The sequence below is a fragment of the Lithobates pipiens genome, unplaced genomic scaffold, assembly GCF_037356315.1.
Source record: "Lithobates pipiens isolate NorthernLeopardFrog02 unplaced genomic scaffold, aLitPip1_a1.2 Scaffold_18, whole genome shotgun sequence".
Taxonomy (NCBI): domain Eukaryota; kingdom Metazoa; phylum Chordata; class Amphibia; order Anura; family Ranidae; genus Lithobates; species Lithobates pipiens.
Genome location: NW_027507758.1, coordinates 259,392,768 through 259,415,318, shown reverse-complemented (window position 1 = coordinate 259,415,318; position 22,551 = coordinate 259,392,768). Strand labels below are relative to the sequence as shown.

At 41.7% G+C, this 22,551-nt stretch overlaps 1 protein-coding gene across 1 annotated transcript in view; it reads left to right on the top strand.

Annotated features, from left to right (window-relative positions):
• Nucleotides 1-22,551, top strand: part of ENPP1 (ectonucleotide pyrophosphatase/phosphodiesterase 1) — a 147,667-nt gene that overhangs the window by 78,600 nt on the left and 46,516 nt on the right. The window contains exons 10-15 of the mRNA XM_077486860.1: nucleotides 3,981-4,046; nucleotides 6,762-6,834; nucleotides 9,499-9,607; nucleotides 13,467-13,598; nucleotides 16,364-16,395; nucleotides 20,919-21,046. Of these exons, the coding sequence (XP_077342986.1) occupies nucleotides 3,981-4,046; nucleotides 6,762-6,834; nucleotides 9,499-9,607; nucleotides 13,467-13,598; nucleotides 16,364-16,395; nucleotides 20,919-21,046 (540 nt within the window). The remainder of the gene's footprint in view (nucleotides 1-3,980; nucleotides 4,047-6,761; nucleotides 6,835-9,498; nucleotides 9,608-13,466; nucleotides 13,599-16,363; nucleotides 16,396-20,918; nucleotides 21,047-22,551) is intronic.

The following is a 22,551-nucleotide window of genomic DNA, read 5'->3' as shown; positions in this document are numbered from 1 at the left end:
ATTTGGGGACCTGAGAAACATTTATGTAAAATGTGTATTAATGGTAGACATGTTGATGTGTTGCTAGATTCAGGTAGCCTGGTAACATTGATAAAAGCTGAATTAGTTACTACAGAGGTCTCTGGGAAGAACAGGGTGGCTGTTATTTGTGTGCATGGGGACACCCGAGAGTATCCTGTAACTTCAGTGTTTTTTGAGACCCCCAAAAGTAACCTCTCTCATCAGGTGGGGTTAGTGTCTCAGTTACCACATGATGCTATTGTGGGAAGGGATTTTCCAAAATTCTGGGAACTCTGGGATTGTCCTGAGGCCCCCATTGGTGCCCCTATAAACCAGGAAGATGACCAGAATTCCTCTGGGAGTGGTGAGGACTCTCCTGAATTTCCCTTGTCGGTATTGGCGGGGGAAACTCGAGAAACTGGGGAGGAGCCAACATCCTCAGATGAAAACATGCCGTCTGTGGAGTTTTCGGATCTTGAGGTTCACAGGGAAAATTTTGCCACAGAACAGTTAAAAGACCCCACCCTAATAAAGGCACGGGAAAATGTGGTGAAAATAGATGGCGAGTTAGTGAACCCAGATAAGACTTGCCCTTATCCTTACTTCACTATGGAAAGGGACCTGCTATATCGAGTGGCTCAAAGGGCAGAAGAAACCATTGAGCAACTTGTAGTGCCCAAACCTTACAGGAAGTTGGTGTTAGAATTGGCTCATGGACACATTCTGGGAGGTCATCTGGGGACAGAGAAAACCAGAGAGAGGGTATTGCAGAGATTCTATTGGCCTGGGGTCATAAAGGAAATAGAAAAGTATTGTTCCTCCTGCCCTGTGTGTCAGAAGTCGGCACCTATGCCACATTTCCGTAACCCACTGGTACCTCTTCCTATCATTGAGGTCCCCTTTGAGAGGATCGCAATGGATTTGGTAGGTCCGATAATGAAGTCTGCTAGGGGGCATCAGTACATTTTGGTTATATTGGACTATGCCACCCGTTATCCGGAAGCAATTCCTCTCCGAAATACCTCGGCCAAAACCATAGCCAAAGAGCTATCCCTTGTTTTTAGCCGCGTGGGTATTTGTAAGGAACTGCTTACGGACCAAGGTACACCCTTTATGTCCCGGGTTATGAAAGAATTATGCAAGTTGTACAAAGTGAAGCAATTGCGTACATCTGTGTATCACCCCCAAACAGATGGGTTGGTTGAAAGATTCAACAAAACCCTAAAACAAATGTTAAAGAAGGTGGTGGATAGAGATGGAAAGAATTGGGATTGTCTAATACCCTATCTGATGTTTGCCATTAGGGAGGTACCCCAATCCTCTACGGGTTTCTCACCCTTCGAGTTGCTCTATGGGAGACACCCAAGAGGGCTGCTGGATATCGCCAAGGAAACTTGGGAAAATGAGAGTTCTCCTCACAGGAGCGTGATTGAGCATGTCGCCCTGATGCAAGATAGAATTGCACAGGTAATGCCAATTGTAAAGGAACATTTAACCCAAGCGCAGTTAGCACAGCAGAGAGTGTACAACCGTGGGGCCAAGACACGTACTTTTTCCCCGGGGATAGGGTCTTGGTGCTAGTCCCTACGGTTGAAAGCAAATTTCTGGCCAAATGGCAAGGTCCATATGAAGTAATTGAAAAAATTAGTGAGGTGAACTACAGGGTTAGACAGCCAGGAAGGCGAAAGCCGGAGCAGATCTATCACGTCAATCTGCTGAAAGCCTGGAGGGATAGGGAATTCCTAGTCGCAGAGACTTTGTCACAAGTACAGCCTGATTGCTTAGTTCCTGAGGTTGGAATAGCAGACACCTTATCGAAACCCCAACAACAGGAGGTTAAAGAGTTTGTACTTCGTAACAAAGAGATTTTCTCTGAGCTTCCGGGACAAACATCTGGTGTAGAGCATGACATTATCACCCCGCCAGGAGAAAGGGTAAAACTAAAACCTTATAGAATACCAGAGGCCCGACGGGAGGCAATACGTAGGGAGGTTCAAAGGATGCTGGAATTGGGTGTGATAGAGGAGTCCCAGAGTGACTGGTCCAGTCCTATTGTACTAGTGCCCAAACCTGATGGGAGCTGGCGGTTTTGTAACGATTTTAGACAATTAAATAAAGTTACAAAATTTGACACCTACCCCATGCCACGTATAGATGAGTTGGCTGACCGGCTGGGAACAGCCCGATATATGACAACTCTTGATCTCACCAAAGGGTATTGGCAAATTCCCCTGGCCGAGTCGGCCAAGGAGAAAACTGCGTTTGTAACCCCAGATGGGGCATTCCAATATAAGAGAATGCCGTTTGGGTTACAGAATGCACCGGCAACATTCCAGCGGAAAATGGATAAGATTCTGAGGCCCCATCATAAATATGCTGCAGCTTACCTGGATGATGTGATTATCCATAGCACAGACTGGGTCTCACATTTGCCAAAAGTACAAGCAGTCCTAGACTCTATCCGGGAAGCTGGGTTTACGGCCAATCCAAAGAAGTGTACCATTGGACAGGAGGAGGCCAAATATCTTGGGTACACTATTGGGAGGGGGGTGATAAAACCCCAAGTCAATAAAGTCGAGGCCATACAGAGTTGGCCACGTCCCAACAGCAAGAAACAGGTACGAGCCTTTCTGGGAATCGCTGGCTATTATCGACGATTCATTCCCCATTTTGCTTCTTAGGCTGTGCCCCTCACCAACCTGACAAAAGGGAAAGAGTCGGTTATGGTTAAATGGTCCCCAGAGGCTGAGGAAGCATTTCAGTCCTTAAAAACAGCCTTATGTAGCCAGCCAGTGTTGTACTCACCAGACTTCTCTAAGGACTTTGTTGTACAAACTGATGCATCAGACGTTGGGTTAGGAGCAGTGTTATCCCAGGTCTGGAACGGGGAAGAGCACCCAGTCATTTACCTCAGCAGGAAGTTAAAGTCCCATGAGGTAAATTACTCCACGATTGAGAAGGAATGTTTAGCAGTGAAGTGGGCTCTAGATTCCCTTCGGTACTATCTGCTAGGTAGGCACTTTGACCTGGTGACTGATCACGCTCCTTTAAAGTGGATGGCTCAAAACAAGGAGACCAATAGAAGGGTAAATAGGTGGTTCCTGGCCCTACAGGAATTTAACTTTACAGTTGAGCATCGCCCTGGTGTTAAAATGGGGAATGTGGATGCTTTGTCTCGGATACATGCGTGTCTGGCTGCTTGTGTTACAACCTCAAGGTTGAAACAAGAGGGGGGGGGGTATGTGGCAGCACGCAGGTAAAATCACCTGGTTGTATTCAGGATGGGAAATATGTGTGTCCTAGATTCAGGCTTTATGCAGACTTACAATTAGAGGGGAAGAGTTAATGAGCCCAGCTGTAGTAAGTGGGCTCATTAAGACCTCTACAAAAAACCCCAGCATGCATAGGGAGATGCTCCATCCTGGAACCAGTTTTGTGTGTATAGACTGGGGAGTCTGAGATCTGTTCTGTGCGGTGAGTTAACGCCTGTGTGGCAAACCCCTACAATAGAGACAGGGACTGGGGCAGCACAAGGCTGCACCCAGTTGTTAGACAGGGAGTCTACGTGTGTAGTTAGAGGTCAAGCTGACCAGGATTTATTTTCTTGTTTTATTTTGTTTGGCTGTTATATGTATCACTGCATGTAGCCTAAATAAACCGGATCTTTTGTTTTTTGCACCTACACCGCTGTCTGCTGTGCCTGACTTTGTGTTGTGAACTCATCCAGGGGGTCACACACACCCGCTACCGAGCGAACCCCCTCACAGTACTTAGCCTAAAAAAGAAAACAAATGCATCCTTCACATTTAAGGATTGGTGAAGTGCTATATTATACTTTTGTTCCTGGGTTTACATACTTAAATGCTAATTGTTTTCTATGGGTTGTTGCAATTAATGAACACATTTTTGTAGTCTTTGTTGAATACCCTAGTTACTGTTTTTTGATAATTAATATATAACGTATTGGCTTTTTTCCCCAGATCAATTCCTTTTGAAAAGAGAGTCATGTCAGTCCTTAAATGGCTAAGCCTACCCGAAAATCTGAGGTAAGGTAGAAAATAATAGATAAAGTTAAATATATGTTGAGGTTCTCTAAGTCTCAAATGTATTATGTATTGTTGTTCAGTCTTTGTAGAAGTTTTATATTTATGGTTTATACTAAAGGCTATAGAATTTAGAACTCTTTTATATAACATATAGTATACTCTTGAAGCACTGCCAAACTGCTGTCCAGGCACCCCTGAGGCCAATTTCATAGGTTAAAAGGTGTATTTTACTGTATAATACCGCAATGCATGGTAATACATTAACCACTTGACATCTGTGCTATAGCCGAATGATGGCCACACCGTGGACCTGAATTCCTGGGAGACCATCATATGACGGCCTCCCCTGTGCACGCTTCCTGCGCGTGCCCTACAGGGCATGCGCTGTGATCACTGTGTCAATGAGACTTGGGTGATCACCGATCCGAGTAAGGGGCCGGTCCCGGCCCCTTACCATGTGATCAGCTGTCAGCATTCCATGTCCACCTCAATGGTGATGACCAATTAACCAGAGGTTGGCCAGCTGACTACACAGATGGAACTCCTGGACCTTTTGCACAGAGTGACTGGCAGGCAATATGAAATTGAAAGTCTCTGAGCGCCTAATTGTAAAAATGCTAACTTTTTAAGTTTAATAAGCAAAATAAACAATCCTACATAACTTTATCTTGTAATATTATAATTGGCCAGGTGACAAGACAGGCAGAACTCCAGGAGCTACATCCCAAACACAGGGATGTTTAGCATTTTGCGTGACTGGCAGGCACACATCACTATGTAACTTTATCTTGTAATATTAAGAAATGTATCTTGTAATTATCATCGAGTGATGCAAATGGGGTTAATCCTTGTAATATATGAACACTTGTAAACAAAGTATACAAATATATTTCCAGTTCATCTTAACTGGAGACATCCTTAACTATGAGAAGATCCATCTTAACTAATGGCACACAAAATAGGGAGCTATGCCTTGCTCTGCTGCTATAGTCCCTTAACATTTCAGATCCCTCTCTGCCTCCCTCACACATACATCACCTTGCTTTTTGGCTCCTGAGAGAACCCTGCCACTGGACAGCCCTTTCTAAGTGTCGATGTGGACCCCTGAAGAATTACCCTGCCTTGTGTAAATAAGTGACGCAAAGACTAGCGACTTTTCTAACAGCTTTAGGAAAGTAAAAGCAGGTATTTGTAAATTTAGGCCGAGATCCACTGAAATATTGTAAATAAAAAACGTCACTTGTTTGGACACATACTCCTGTTCAAGACTTATGGGCTCTACTATTTTGTTTTATCTATTGATGCTATTTTGCAGCAGTGAACTAGGCAGATACTCCGACAACGATGAGCACTTTTCAGTGGATTTTATGTAAGAGGCATTTGGATAGTGGGTTTTTTTTTTTTTTTTTCATGACAACAATTTAGAGAGGGGTTGGATGCAGAGTGGTTGGTATTTGTCTGGAGATGGGCTTTAAGTAGGTTGGATCATTTTTCATGTTAAGGGCATCATCAGGGAAGATTCCTGGAAAAAGAATTCTTTGTAAAAATGTTTTGATATTCTTTATTGTAGTTCTGAAAATGTAAACCACTGAGGTACACTAAATTATGCACCATGTTTTGATAAAAAGTAAAACATTTTGACTATTGCTTTGGAAATATCTAGATCTGAACTTGTGTCTGTTATTAATTCTTTCTTTGTGTGAGATCATTTTAAAGCGGAATTCCAGGAATTCAGTCACTTTAAGATCTGCTGGATTACTGTGGGTTAAGTCCACCAAGGTGAATGCTACTTTCTGAACTTATCTCTCTCTCTCTTTTTTTTTTTTTTTTTTTACAACTGACCGTTTTACTGAGCATTGGGAGTGCAGCTGTCACTGCACTCCTGGCACTCTTACAGCAGAGATTCTGCTTTGCTCTGCTTCTTCCTCCCCTTCCACTGTAATTCACAGATGGCTTTGTATTTTGTGAATGGGTCTACATAATAAAAAAGCCCTCTGTGATTGGGCAAGAAGAGGGGAGAGGTGGGTAGAGCAGCTGCATTTAGCTCCTGTTGCTATTCTTGCGATGAGCAGTGAAAATGTAAATTAAAAAATTCCATGAGGTGCCATGCACCTCACTGGATGTAACCCATAGTAATCCTTTTAACAATGGCAGAATTCCTGGAGATCTGCTTTAATATTAACATTAGTGACCCTATTACAGTTCTTGTGGGCTAATATAATGAGATAATGATGAGATCAATGACCCTGTTACCTATAGCAACCAATCGGATTTTAGGTTTGACTTGTCTGAAACAGTCAAAACAAGCAATCACAATCGCACTTTTTTCTAATGAGTTTAAATGGATCACCAGTCAAGTGTTGGAGTGGGAACAGATCAGAACTCTTGAAAGGTTTTTATTGCTATCAGTGTCCCTCCTGGAATAATTTCTTCTTTCTTCCTGTCAGAGAAGCGAGTGGAAATCTACTTGGTGTCAGACACAGACAGCAATGAAAACCTGGTAAATGTTCCAACCCTCCCCCATGCTAACCAAAATGTTAAAAATAACTTTTGCCTGGAGTCCTTTCTTAAAAGCCTCTCATGAAAAATATTCTTGACATATTGATGGCTTGGAAACGTTTACTTTATGCAGACTGATCCTTTATTTTGGCTGGATATTGCTTTTTGATTCAGATTAATTGACAAGTGTGTCATTCTTGGTACTGTTTGATTTAGACCACACTTTTACACTCTGTATTTAGAAGAACCAGACTGGTCAGGACACAAACACGGTCCAATGAGCAGTGCCGTAAGTAAAACCTCTCATTACTTTGTATGCCTCTGTATTTTTTCATGGTGTAAATGTGAATAAAAGGCAATGCTAATTATAAGCTGAGTGTAAATAGATTTATTCAAGTAAACTCATCATGGACCTGGGTTCTTCAGACTATGTGTATGATGAAAAAATCACATTGCGTCAGGCATAATCAAATCAAAGGGTTGAATTTAGCAAACCATGCACTTCAAAACTTTCAGATTCAGAGGCTGGATGCAACAATTTAAATATCTTGACTTCTCTTTCAACAATCCTCCTCCCATCTCCTTGGCTGTCTATCAGTGTGCTGGGGGACCTTGTCAAAAACAGTTTTTTTTATTTCTTTTTGACACATTTTTGGTGAATGGGTAGGAGTACTATACTCACTCGCATAAGAGGGATCTGGGGGGCCCCTTGTTAAAGGGTTTTCCAGATTCCGATAAGCCCCCTGCCCACAGACCACCACAACTACAGCCCAGGGTTGTCGGGAAGAGCCCCCTTGCCACAAAGCACCCCTTATGTTGAGGGCATGTGGCTTGGTATGGGGGGGGCTTGCTCACCCCCCCCTTTCCTGACCTGCCGGGCTGCATGCTTGGATAAGGGTTGGTATGTATTTTGGGGTGGACCCCACGCTGTTTTTGTTTTTTACATTTTGGTGTGGGGTTACCCATAAAAGTCATAACAGACCCCAAAAGGCCTTACGCCATTTTTTTTAAACATATTTTAGCATTGCCAACAATTGGAATTTCATTTTTTGTATTGATGGATATAATCAGTTCTGCTGCAGAAGGTTCTATACCTGGTACAGATGCATCACTTTACAGACAGACTAAGGGGACCCCCCGACACTGTATTTAAAGGAATTTTTATCATATTATTATTACGACCCCCATTTTATTCACTAGGGTGCTAAAAATATATATGTTTTGGGGTTCTGGGTAATTTTCTAGCAAAAAAATTATTTTACCTTGTAAGCACACAGTCTGAAAAATAGGCCCAACCATTAAGTGGTTAATAGCCCAGGTGTATGACAACTTTAGCTAATACTATACTGTTCTTGTAAAAAACTCTAATGCCATGTACACACGATCGGAATTCTCGTCGGGAAAATCTCTGATGGTTTTCCCATCGGAATTCCGACTGAATTTTGCTCAAACTGTCTTGCCTACACACGGTCACACCAAGTTCCAATGGTCAATAACACCGCGACATACAACACGTTCGATGACACTATAAAAGGGAAGTTTAATGCTTCCGAGCATGCGTCGGAATTGTGCGTGTTGGAATTGCATACACACGATCGAAAAATCCGATAGAAAGGTTTTCCGTCTGAAAAATTAAGAACAGGCTCTCAATCTAAAGACCATCAGAAATGCAGACAGAAAAAGACCGATGGGCATACACGGTTGGAAAATCCGATGAAAAACTCCTATCGCACTGTTTCCATCAGAAATTCCGGCCATGTGTACACAACATTATATTCGAGCAGGAGGTCTGACCTTGCATTTAAAATAGTGCAGTAGTGTTTTAAATGTTACACAACGAATCCCCTCTCCACACGAAGGACAGAACTACCTCACAAAATAACTGTTGTATTTATACACCCCAGTGAAAATAGAAAAAAAGTATATTGCTAGCAATACACCCCTAAACACTATATATTATAAATTAACTCAACCTCTAAAGAGATTATAGCAGTGATAATAAGCAAAGTAACTTGGTTCTTAAAATCCTCTTAGGTGAATTAAACAATAGTGCCAAACTAAGTTGCAAAATGCAACAAATATAGCATGAAAACAAAAATAACAGTTGAAGTCCATCATACCAAAGTGAACAAATGTTATGTGCCAATGTCTTCCACATGTGAAATAGTAGCTTCATCCAAATGTTGAGTACTGGCTTCACCTCATTGAAATCCTGCTCACCAGCTCCCTGTGCCTTTCTTTTACAAGATCGGCATATTGCGCTTGAATCGCAAACGCATACTCTATAATCAGGTCCATCCAAATCCTTGTGCTGGAGCTTTCAAACTGACAGGACCCAAAATATGTAACCGTAGCAAGCAGAGGAAATCTAGTGTAAACTTGCATAGGGTAATAATATCTTTAAAGGGCATTATTAAAAATTCAAATTGTACTTGCAAACATAAAAGCACCCACCAGAAATGGTCAGTTCGGCAGTTACCGGACAACTTTTGGCACATGTGTACAGGTCCTCGACCGACAGAAGCTGGACTCATGAGCAGCTTCTGTCAAATGAGCAAGCTGGAAAATTAGTAGCCGATCAGCATCTGATCAGCGTTCGTATGCAAGCACAGACCGATGTGTTCTGATGAGGGGGCAGTCCCCCTCTAAGGACATAATGGCTCAAAGGGGAGATTGCTGTACTAACATCGCATAGTTAATACAGTGTCCTCCTCAAATTTTTTTTTTCAGTTCACCCCACTTGGCATATTACAATAATGACCATATCTAAGAAAGACACTACTCCTAGAACACTCTGAAGAACTGTATTGGAACATTTTAATTAGACTTCAATATGACAAGTTAGCAATTTTTTTTAAATTATTTTTTTTATTTTTTCAGAAGGCAATACTTTAGTATGCATAAATATACAGTTAATTGATGTTCATTATATAACATGCAATCGTCTGCACAGGTAATAAAAGCTCTTATGGAGGTGGACCGTATAGTTGGAATGTTAATGGATGGACTTAAACAAATGCAGTTGGATAAATGTGTAAATCTTCTGCTTCTTTCAGACCATGGTAAGATTGATTGATGGCTCTTTTCCATATGAATGTACATGCCTACTGTATGTTACCCATGTTTTATTTAATAAACCCTGCAAAAAACACAAATGTATTTGAAATGGGTCTATAAGAAACTAAACCTTGCTAAAACTAATTTGGGCCTACTACCTACAGAGGGTTCACCTGGTCAGGTGGTTTGCAGTTATCTGCAGTGTAATCAGCTTCCCTGGACATCGTTTTTTGCTGGAGCTTAGTCCTCAATTGTGCCTTTTTCTGCTGGGCTTTCTGTTGCTTAATTTCAACATTATACTGCGAATTCCCTACGCATGTTGCTGTATGTTAGTTTTATTTTTTGCAATCCTTCCACAATAAAATACAAAAAACAAAACGCACTTTTTTTTTTTTTTTTTGGGCAGTGTTAGTTTCAAATAGTGTTACTGCAGACGTGCATTTTATTCTGTAATGTCCTGTTTAAAATTACACTACAATTCTGATTCTGGTACAAAGCAATACAAAGTTATTTACAAATGAAATACAGAGTTTTTTTTTCACTTTTTAAAAAGGGAAATGTGTAAATATTATAAATGTGTAAAACTATTACCAGACAAAACAAAAAAAAAAGTATATGTTAATGGAAATAAAATAAATAATCAGCTAGTTAAATGGAGAAGGAGAATGTATTTTGTAAGTTTTTGCAGTTTTTCAAACAAAATAAGCAAATTACAAAAGAAAACATGGAAGGAGAATAAAGAGTTAATTAGGGCTGATTAGAGTAAACGAAGGGTTGATAAACAGTAGAACATTTTTATTTAAAAAAACGAATTTTATTTTTTACTTGTCAGGGTGCTTTAACCACTTGACGCCCCGCCACAGTACATTTACTGCAGAGGGGCTGCATAGGCAGAAGAGGCGCGCGTGTGTGCGTGTATGTATATGATTGACCCTCTTCCAGGTTAGATATAGCTCTTCCTGTGACCACTCTGTCCATCGGACACAGCATATTACTGTTGCCGGTATCTAGTAACTGGTTATCATGTGATCGCTATGATTAGTCATAGTGATTGCATGATAATGTACCGTATACAACCTGTCATGAATGGCTTTCCATTCATGAATAGCTTCCTTACTGCTGTGATCTGTGATTGGCCCAAAGCAATCACATGGCACCTGGCTAGCTGTAGTATGCCATTAGCTTAGCCAGTCACAGATCACAACCATAAACAAGCTGCGTGAAAAGAACTGATATAAATTAAATTTACATACAGTGTTGCATTGCCAGTTAAAGAGGAACTGCAGTCTGCTTACATAATTTGTAATAAAAAAATCTTTGCCATTCTGAAGCTTCCCTGCAACCACTTTGCATATTTTATATATACTGTGATTCTGTACTTGGCAAATATGCTGCAAAAATCTCCCTCCACTAAGTCCGGCTGCATCCATTTTAACTGTGGGCAGCTGAAGCTGCTCCCTGTTCACTTCCTGTATTTAACCAGACACAGAGGCACACCTCCAGCTCTGCAGCACTGCATCTCTTATTGGCCCTCTTAGGACTCACCCCCCCCCCCTCCTTCCTGGAAACCTCTCATGAGAATGAGAGAGTGCGCTGTGCAGGTCATAAGCCTAGGCTTTTTACCAAACAAGAAACAAGAAGTGGGCTGTATAAGGTATTTACTGGCAGAAAAAAAAATGTTTAACTATCCAAAGTTAAAACAACAAGGGCAGAAGATTTAATAGATGGAAAGTTGAAAAAATGACTGAAGGTCCGTTTTAAATTAGAGCAGTGCTGAAAAGCAAAAAATACTCTGTTCATGAAGGGGGTAAAACCTTCTGTAGTGCAAGTGCTTAATTATCATCTGCGGATTCATCCCTTTTGATCTGCAGGTAAATGAACAAAAATGTTACAAAAGTAACACTGTTTTGTATCTTTCTATAGTCGGTCTGGAGCAGTGCTGTTTATAAACACCATGTCAGACAGCTTTTTTGACAGTTGCAGAAGCTGACGCCTTCTCTTCGACAATTGCTGTATACTGGGAGGGGGAGTCCCAGCAGCAAGGCAGAGACACTGGTTGTGCTACCCATATGCCTGCACTCAGAGGCGTTTTTCTTTTCTGTTTTTTTTTTCTTCTCCTGCTTCAACCAATAGAGCTGACTTTGCTCATATGAAAAGCCCTGCCCTCCGTTATCTTTCTGTCCCAGGTCATTACCAATGGAAATGTCAGACCCTTCCAAGCCCTCAAAGATGACTTCAGCCTCCCTAATCGAATGTTCTTTAGATACCTTCAGCTCCGCCATGCCCTTAACTCCCAATTCGGCTCCCTTATCCCTAGGCTTGAGACACTCCCGATAACAGCGGTGTTCGGAGACGACCCTAAGAAAATGATCTCTTTCTTCTACAACAACCTACTCACGCCGGGGGCAACAGTCCGTGCATACCGACTTAAGGCTAGATGGGAGGCTGACGTGGGGGTTATCGAGGACGCGGACTGGGAAACTGCGTTAGACACCCCTAAGTTGGTTTCCCCTAAACTCTCAGACAGACTTGCACACCTTTACATGCTGCACAGGTCATATCTAACCCCTGGGCGACTGTCCAAATTTAGAACTGGCTACGATCCGACATGCCCTAAATGTGGTGATCCCCAGGCCACGTTCTACCATCTCCTTTGGTCCTGTCCTGAGCTGCAGGCTTACTGGAAACAGGTTGTTGACTTCCTCCACGACCAAATGGGCTCCCCACTGACACTCTGCCCCCGCCAGTGTTTGCTGGGGATTCTCCTCGTACCTGAGGAGACAAGGATTCTGACTACCTTCCTGCAGGAGACTCTATATCTTGCCAGACTGCAGATAGCTCGCACCTGGTTGAGCTCAACACCCCCCACTGCCTGGCAATGGAAGGCGGCTGTCAACGCCACTCTCCCCTATAAAAAATTGCTGTATATGCATAGGGGCTGCCCAGGCAAGTTTGCCAAGATATGGGATAAGTGGGTGGGGGATTCGGATACATGTACCGCCTAGTGTAACCTGTAGCTATTATGCCTCCTAAACCTACTCAGGGTCGGCCCAGCGAGCCCTGTTGCCCCTGTAGCTGAAGGTGGGGCCCCCGCCCGAAGATGATGGATTCATGTTCCCCCCCGTCTGAACAACCTTGCTCAAGCTGTGATGTGGATTTACCTGTGACTCCCAATCTCTGAGGTCCTCTCTTCCCCCTCTCTCTGAACACACCGCACTGCTTTTTGTTAATGTACTGTTAAACTTGTAAGCAAAGAACTGTTTTCTCAGCCTATGCTATTGTTAACAGCTGTTTTATCCATATATTTGGTGCATGTTGCACCCCATATGTGTTACTGTCATCCTATGTATTTTATATACTCAATAAACGTTCCTTTTCAAAAAAAAAAAAAGCCCTGCCCTCAGCGCTGGTCATACCACAGAGATGCTATAGTCATCAAAACTGCAAAGATTACTTTGTCATGGACAATTTTTAAAACATTATTTACTGACATTTTATTTGTATTATTATTATTATCTCTAGTTATTTCCATATACCGTGTGTGTGTGTGTGTGTGTGTGTGTGTGTTTATTTAGTTATCTGATTACCAGTGTTGCATTTCAGTTTGGCAGGTCTGAGGCTGATACTAGAGAGGATGTTAACCACGTCCCAACCGACTCCCATAGATGTACTGTACTGTGACAGTTTGGCTCTATTGCACAAAACTACATACCTGACGAGTTGTATTGATGTTGGCTTTTTATCTGTCAATGGGCCGATGAAAAATGGACAAATGATCCGCTTGTGTGAAAGGGGCCTAAAAGTAATTTTTTTTTGTTTTTATTTCATGTTCTGGTTAACTATGTTTGGTGGAATCGATTTCAGGTATGGAGGAATCGCGTTGTGAAAATGTAGCATATCTGGAATCATACCTAAATACCTCTAAAGAATATATTGTGCTATATGGGCCAGCAGCACGCTTGAGACCAACTCGACTACCAGATGAGTATTTCTCTTGTATGTACTTATCATACTACCTGCTGTTATCAGGGCTGTTTTATTTGTTTTAGTGAATGGTATAATTAGCAGCTTAAGCAAATGTGTTAGCCAGCTGGGTTGTACAATGGAGGTAAAGATCCTACCAAGCTGCTTCCTATGGTGGCACTCGTGCAGGCAGCGGGGCATGGCCAATGGCTCCCACTGCTATTGATCTGCCTGTGAGGAGGGCCAGAGCCAGGAGGGTCGCTGCTCTCATGCTCAGCACTGGATTGCGATAGGGCTCGGGTAAGTATAAAGGGGGGGGGGGGGGGATACTAAGCACCAGAAGGTTTTTCTTTACCTTAATACATATGATGCATTGAGGTAAAAAACCGTAGGGCTTTAGAACCAATAACTGAAATCTACGTATAAATTGTCTTGATTTTATTTTAAGAAAATATTAAAGTGTATGTATAGCCAAAACCTTTTTTTTTTCTTTGGAAAATAAAGGAGCTACCACTCAAGGTAATAATCCTGCGTTTACACCATCCTTGCATGAGAGATGGAGGGTGCTGGGTCGGCATACATAGTCAATGAAGAAAGATGATTGGACAGCTGCACTCCAATGCAACACTTTTATTGATGTAAAATGTGAACCATACACCAACAGAGGTACGTGTGATCAGTACATCACATGTATAAATTAGAGATTGTGGTCGGTGGTCCTTAAGCACCAATAAGGGTTTTAAATGCGTCATTTATTTGTACCTGTATCTCTGTTGGTGTATGGATCACATTTTACATCAATAAAGGTTTTGCGTTACAGTACAGCTGTCCAATCTTCTTCTTCTTTTTTTTTTTTTTTTCCATTACTTTTTTTTTCTATAGAGTGTTTGTTTCTTGGGCCGCGTACACACGGGCGGACTGTTGGCTCAACTTTGTCCGCTGAACAGTGTTTCAGCGGACAGTCCGCTCGTGTGTGGGGCTTCAGCGGACAGTTTCAGCGGACAGTTTGACGAACAAAGTTTTTCGGAAATTCCGAAAAACTGTCCGCTGAAACTTGGTTTGAGCGAACAGTCCGCCCGTGTGTAGGCCACTTTCGAAATGAGCAAACTGTTCCCGCTCGGAGGGAAGTCTGCTCATTTCGAGCGCGTGTGCAGGTAGGCGGGGCCCGCGACGGAGACGTCGCGGGCTCCGCCGCCTGGAATGGACTTAAAGGGGAACCCCAACGCCGAAAAAAATCGCAAATTGCAGGCGGTGGCCCGGTCTTCTGTCGCCGCTGTCGCCGCCGCCTTCCGTTCTTCTTCTTCTTCTTGTTCTTCTTGTTCTTCTCCAGGAGATGTTGACATTGTCCCATTGTCCCACCACCCCATTGTCACTATATAAGTGGCCGCACAGCGCGGCTCTGGCATTCCGGCCGGAGAGAGCGACGTGTCAACATCTCCTGGAGAAGAACAAGAAGAACAAGAAGAAGAAGAAGAAGAACGGAAGGCGGCGGCGACAGCGGCGACAGAAGACCGGGCCACCGCCTGCAAAAGAGCTATAAGAAGGCGCGGTGGCCCGGCAGAAGAACCGAAGAGGGGGACAAGACCCCCGAAGTCGGGAGAAGAGGCCGGCGGCGGGGAGGAAGAAAGCCGGACTCCTCCGCTAGCAAAAGAGCTACAAGAAGATAGCGGAGGAGTCCGGCGAGAAGACCCCCGAAGACGGAAGACCCCCGGAGCTGTGCAATAAAATATTTTATCTCGTGTGTTGTGTTTTTTTTTTGGGTACTTTTATTTTACAGGTGAATGGGTAGGGGTACATTGTACCCCATACTCATTCACATAGGGTGGGGGGCCGGTATCCAGGGGCCCCCTTATTAAAGGGGGCTCCCGGATTCCGATAAGCCCCCCGCCCGCAGACCCCGACAACCAACGGCCAGGGTTGTCGGGAAGAGGCCCTTGTCCTCATCAACATGGGGACAAGGTGCTTTGGGGTGGGGGGGCCGCGCGGCCCCCCCTTCCCCAAGGCACCCCCATGTTGAGGGCACGCGGCCTGGTACGGCTCAGAAGGGGGGCGCGCTCGCTCGCCCTCCTTTCCTGGCCGGCCGGGTAGCGTGCTCGGACAAGGGTCTGTTGTGGACTTTGGGGGACCCCCACGCCGATTTTTTTCGGCGTTGGGGTTCCCCTTTAAGTCCATTCCAGGCGGCGGAGCCCGCGACGTCTCCGTCGCGGGCCCCGCCTACCTTGACACGCGCTCGAAATGAGCGGACTGTTGCCTCGTGTGTGGGCGAGTCCGCTCATTTCAAAAGTTGCGCGGACTTAGTACGACGAACAAAGTTTGCCGTATTTGTCCGCTCAAAAAGTGCCGTGTGTGGGCGTGTTCGTTCATTCAAAAGTTTGAGCGGACTGTTTGACGAACTTAGTTTCGGCAGACAGTCCCCGCGTGTGTACGCCGCCTTGCTGTCTGTGTATCTTTGCAGAGATTTCCCTTCCCTTCCTGTCTTGGAGATGCAACAGGAAGTTGGAGGGAATCTAAGAGGAGAGATTTACCTTACTTTTTGCTCTGGTGAGTTTTGTATTTTTCTTGACTTTCGGTCTCAATGACAATGATCATCAGTACAAATGGGGGGAGCTCCCACAGAAGGTATACAGACGGCAATAAAACCATCATCTAACCCTTCCCTACTCTATGCAAAAAAAGTTTTGCCTATACATACATTTTAATCATTTATTTGCTATGTTGCTAAAGATAACATTCTGTTCCATATATTTGACTTTGTATCAATAATTCAGGTATGTAATTCTCCAGTATGGCTTTTCCAGTTAACTATGCAGATATCGCCAAGAAACTTACAGTAAGTAGACTGTTTTTTGCACCACATAAAAATATGCATGTTAAATTTTTGAAGCTGTAATTCTTGTCTCGCTTATTCATTTTTGTATACAGCATATATAGGCTTTAAGAATATATGTATGTGTCTCTTCATCAATACCCTTAGGCTTCCATACAGTGGCTATAAAAAGTCTACACACCCTTGGTAAAATGTCAGGTTTCTCTGATGTAAAAAAAGAGACAAAGATAAATAATTTCCGAACTTTTTCCCCCTTTTTAATGTGACCTATAAACTGTACCACTCAGTTGAACAAACTGAAATCTTTTAGATGGAGGGAAGAAAAAATGAATAAAATATGGTGTGTACCATGTTGAAGCGCCTTTTTAGTGTTTTTTTCTTAATTTTTTATATTTTTTTACACAACTCAGTCTTTTTGGGTACGAGTCTATCAGCATGGCACATCTTGACTTGGCAACATTTACCCACTCTTCTTTGCAAAAACACTCCAAAACTGTCAGATTACGAGGGCATCTCCTGTGCACAGCCCTCTTCAGCTCACCCTACAGATTTTCAATCACATTCAGGTCTGGGCTCTGGCTGGGCCATACCAAAACTTGAATCTTCTGGTGAAGCCATTCTTTTGTTGATTTGGATATATGCTTTGGGTCGTGGTCATGCTGAAAGATGAAGTTCCTATTCATGTTCAGCTTTCTAGTAGAAGCCTGAAGGTTTTGTGCCAAAACTGACTGGTATTTGGAACTGTTTATAATTCCCTCTACCTTGACTAGGGCCCCTGTTCCAACTGAAGAAAAAAGACCCAAAGTATGATGATGCCACCACCGACACCACCATGCTTCACTGTGGGTATGGTGTTCTTTTGGTAATGTGCAGTATTGTTTTTGCGCCAAACAAATCTTTTGGAATTATGGTAAAAAAAGCTCAACCTTAGTTTCATTAGAATACATTTTTCCACATGCTTTTGGGAGACTTCAGATGTTTTTGAAAAATTTAGCCAGGCTTGGATGTTTTTCTTTGTAAGAAAAGGCTTCCATCTTGCCACTCTACCCCATAGCCCAGACATATGAAGATTACTGGAGATTGGTGTCACATGTACCATATAGCCAGTATTTGCTGGATATTCCTGCAGCGCCTTTAATGTTGCTGTAGGGCTCTTGGCAGCCTCCCTGACCAGTTTTCGTCTCGTATTTTCATACATTTTGGAGGGACGTCCAGTTCTTGGTAATGTCACTGTTGTGCCATATTTTCTCCACTTGATGATGATGACTGTCTTCACTGTGTTCCATGGTATATCAATGCTTTGTAAATTCTTTTTGTACCCTTCTCCTGACTGATATCTTTTAACAATAAGATCTCTCTGATGCTTTGGAAGCTCTCTGTGGACCATGGCTTTTGCTGTAGGATGCGACTAAGAAAAAATCTGGGAAAAAACTACTAGAACAGTTGAACTTTATTTGGGGTTGTTTAGAGGCACTTTAAATGATGACTGGGTTGTGCTGACTCCTATTTAAAATGCATATGAATGTGATTGCATAATTCTGAAAACAGCTACAATCTCCAGTTATAAGGGGGTTTGCACACTTATGCAACCACGTTATTTTTGTTTTTTATTTTGACCCCCCCCCCCCCCCAAAAAAAAGAGATTTCAGTTTGTTTTTCAATTGAGTTGTGCAGTTTATAGGTCACATTGAGGTGGAAAAAGTTCTAAAACTATTTATCTTTGTCTCATATTTTTTTTTTTTTCATCACAGAAACCTGACATTTTAACAGGGGTGTGTAGACCTTTTTGTATGTGTATATACTACCTTAAGTTATAAACTCCATCTGAGCCTGTGATTTTTAAGATGCAATGTATTGTTTGCCCAAGAAACAGTGACGCTCTTATGGGATTCTGTAGAACAACAATCATGGGGTCATACATTTCTATTCTTTATATATGGACACCGATTCCATCAACAGAATTAATTTATCTGCTGGATATAAAATTAGATGTGTACAGTCAAACTGAAAGGGCCTGTTTTTTACAGATTGCTAAAAATATTCTTTTTAATTTTGCTGCACTTAGCCCAGTTTCATGGCACACCTACTTTTTCTTCCAAGCTCAAATTTGACATGGAAGCTGTGATGTTGAAGTGAAATTTTAACACAGGTGAAGAATAGGAAAATAAAAAAAAATGGCAAAATTTTATCACTGGTATCGCCCATGAAAAATATAAGATTATCCCAGATTGAGTGTGTGCTCTGTTTTAAATGCCAATATATGCAATGAAATACTGTACTGTGTGGACAGTATGGACCCTTGCTGATTTGGCAAAATGCACAGGCAGCTTGCTCTATAGTCTTCCAAAACAATTGTGGTTGGTGGTCTGCTTTAATTCTCTTAAGGAACAGCTGTTGTGGAATTTGAGTTTGAAATATTTGGCTTTGTAAATGGGCTTTTTTCAGCAAAGCAATTAAGATGATCCTGCTAAACATATGAAAAAGAGTCTGAAGTTCCATGTGTTGGCTTAAATTAGATGAATATGAAATAGTCATGATTGGTATTTTATATTTCCCGGACTAATCTGCTGAGCACTGCCAGCTGTGATGGGAACAAGGTTTGATTGATTTCATTTTCGGACGTCAATTGTGTTACGACAGCCGATCGTCCGCAAATCTTGCCTTTAGTGCGGTGCTTTCGAGAGCCTATTTTCACTTTTTCGTCAGACAAAGCTGAATGTGCAGACTATAACATTTTTGTCGGATGTGAACTCAACATCTGATATTTGTTTCATCAGTGTGGTTTTCATATGTAAAAAAATCATAAGAGCAAGACCACGCATGCTCAGAAACCAAATAATACATACAAAACTATTCAACACGTTATGTCACTTCTGACGTTGTATTCTGTCAAATGAAAAAAATTCTTGTATTGTTAGTAACCTCTTTGCTTTCGACATGAGACTAGCGTACCACAAAAATCAGACGTTCTGTCATCCAAAAATCAAAGCGTGTGTACGAGGCTTTAGAATGACTTGTGTGACTATAAGGGTATTTTATCGAAACAATCGCTACTAGAAAAACATCAGCTCCCCGATTTGGAAATCTACCATTGTTTTCAGATTTTGTTTACATTTTTGACTACATTACAGCGCACATCAGATTTAATTTCTTCCAATGGAATATTTATGTAGGACTTTCAATAAGCATACAGGTCACATTTCAAAAATGTATAACATTTTGGCTTCTCATTCTAAAAAGTTGTTTTACTTGACATCAGGCCTTTTTTGACATTTGGGAACCTTGTATTATCTGTTGGATGTCTTATGAGTTACTACTAGTCAGCTATGTTTTGACTGGTTAAGGTGCACCCTTTACTTTACTATACCCTTCCACGCCTCTTTTTTGTTTGTTTTTTTTGTTTCTATCTGGCTCTTTCACTGACAAATCAAAGGAGCTATACAATATGAAGCATTATGCTGTTTATGAAATGTTGTGGAGCGTGAGGCAGGGCCTTGGTTGTTGCTTTGGCCCTTTTTTATTATTTCTTCTTGTCCCCACCAATTTTATGGCCTATGGGTATACATATGATCACTACATGTATATGTTATCCCATTTTTCCCTCTCTCTCTTAACATTGAGCCCAAAAGAGCGGCAGAGAAATTTAAATATACCTACTATTTCTTTTGTTTCCTTTTTTGTTTGTTTTGTTGTTGCTCACAGAGCTTTGTTAAATATAAGGCATGCTTGCTGAAATATATATATATATATATATATATATATATATATATATATATATATATATATATATATGTATCTATATCTCTATTTTATCTTTTATGATCCCTTGTTCCCTTGTACCTTGATGTATATCTATAGCATACTGGTTTATTTTTTCTATGTGAGTAAGTATTGGAATTTTTGTATTTTTGCTTGAATGTTTCAAGAATAATTATTGGAAAATAAAGTTTTAGAATATGAATTTCAACGCACCATAGTTTACTCCAATCACTTAGACCCCTTTCACACTGGGGCGGTGTGGGTTTCAGCAGTAAAGCTGCGCTATTTTTAGCGCCACTCTACCGTCGCTTTAACAGCGGTATGCGGCCGCTAGCGGGGCGGCCTCAGTGTGAAAAGGGCCTAAAAGATTCATAAACTGTTTGATCAGTGTAATATGTATTTTTGCATTATACAGTATGTCACAGGACACATCAGAGTTAATTTTTAGACCATTGGGTTATGCATCACTAGTGGTTGGCAAATAGCAAAGCTTGACGCTCCTCTTCCAGCATTGCCTCCGTTTTTTACTAGTGTCCATAGGTGATGAACCTATATATTGTTTCCATCTTGTATTGCTTGATGACAAAACTGAGGAAATGCAAGGTTTTGCTATCTGCCCGTGTCCAATCACTTGGAGGTAAAGCATAACCAAAGATCAACTCCTCTGTGTTCTGTGATGTAATACAAGTAAAGGATTTTACAGGTGAGTCCAAAAATCTTGTTTTTAATGTAATTTTAAGAAAAATTAACACCATTTAATATTACAGTGCAGAAAAAAGAATCAGCATTTCAAACCATTCCTGAAGCAAGACTTGCCCAAGCGTTTACACTTTGCCAAAAATGACAGAATTGAATCACTTAACTTTTACTGTGATCCTAAGTGGCAAGTTGCAAAGTAAGTTTATTGGAATATATGTTCGTATATGTATTTGGAGATAAATAATAGATACACTACAGCCTCTAAAACTATGCTGTTAAGAACAGGCTGAAATAATAACTAATGTAAGAGGGGAAAACTGTAACTGTAAGCCCCTGTACACACGGTCTGAGATTTCCACAACCAAATCTGTCGGATTTTGTCCGTCGGATCTTGTCCGAAACTGTTGCATACACATGGTCGGACAAAGTTGGCGAAAAATCCGATCTTTTAGAACGTGATGACGTAATTTCGTTACGATGGGACTACATTCAGGCTAGTAGCCAATAGCTTTGATGTAGGAATTTGATCTGAGCATGCGTGGCACTTGGTCCGATCAAAATTCTCTACACATGATCAGAGTGTGTCCGATCGGCCCAGTTGGTCGGGAAATATTTCCAACATGTTGGAAAATTGGGTCCGACGGATATTCCGACGGAATCAGTCCGATGCATACCACACAGTCGGATTATCCGACGACATGGTCCGATAGGACACATTCCGACGGATTCTCCGACCGTGTGTACAAGGGCTTAGGCTGATTGAAATTCGGCTGGTTCAGCAGGAACTGGAAGAATTTCGATCTGTCTATGGGCAGGCTGGTTGTGATCATTGTAATTTTGCTAGTGGGAAAGGCTCCCTGTGCTGCCCACTGGCAGAGCACACAAGAGGATACCCTATCAATTGAGCAATTTTCCTTCAACCCATGTTTGAAGGCAAGAAAATTTGCACAATATGTGGCCTACATTAGGCTATAAATACAGAGTGTTATAAAAGAGTAATTGGATTAATGAAGACACCTGTGCAAAATACTATGGCTAAAACAGCCATGTGGCTACTACAAAGCTAAGGCAGGAGGCACATTTTATTTTTATTTTTTTCAGGCAATACCCTCATGGTAACAAAGGACAAGAAAAAACCTTTACTCATGACCACATGAGTATGATGCTATAAAAAAGCTCATATCCGTACTTAAGATAATTACATGCACAACAATTGAGTTAGATGAATGACGCCTAATATTAGGAAAGTGGAGAGAGTTTATGTTCAGTTCTGTTATACTATAGGAAACAGGAACAGCCTAGGACTTGTTCATTCACATGCCCTTTTACAGAGGCTGCATAATGAATACTGACATAGCAAAAATTACATTTGGCAGAATGCTAAGACCTAAATTATTCTGCATTTTAGGTTGCTGTTGGATTACTGTAAATATATCTCATTGATGAGCTTATATTTAGGTTTGAGCTTAGCTAATGCATTTGCCTATAATTATTCTGATGTGGCACTACAGTGAATTATTTCATCATTTAATTATCAGAATTAAAATAATCGGCCTACTCAAAGGCTGGTTTTGACTTGTTCTAAAATGTTTTATGGCCCCCTCCACTCAGTCTTGCTGGTTGACGGCAGAGTATGAAAAGACAAAGCGCATGTTGCTATTTTGTATATAGTTAGTTTTCCCAGGTTTTTTACTTATTTCT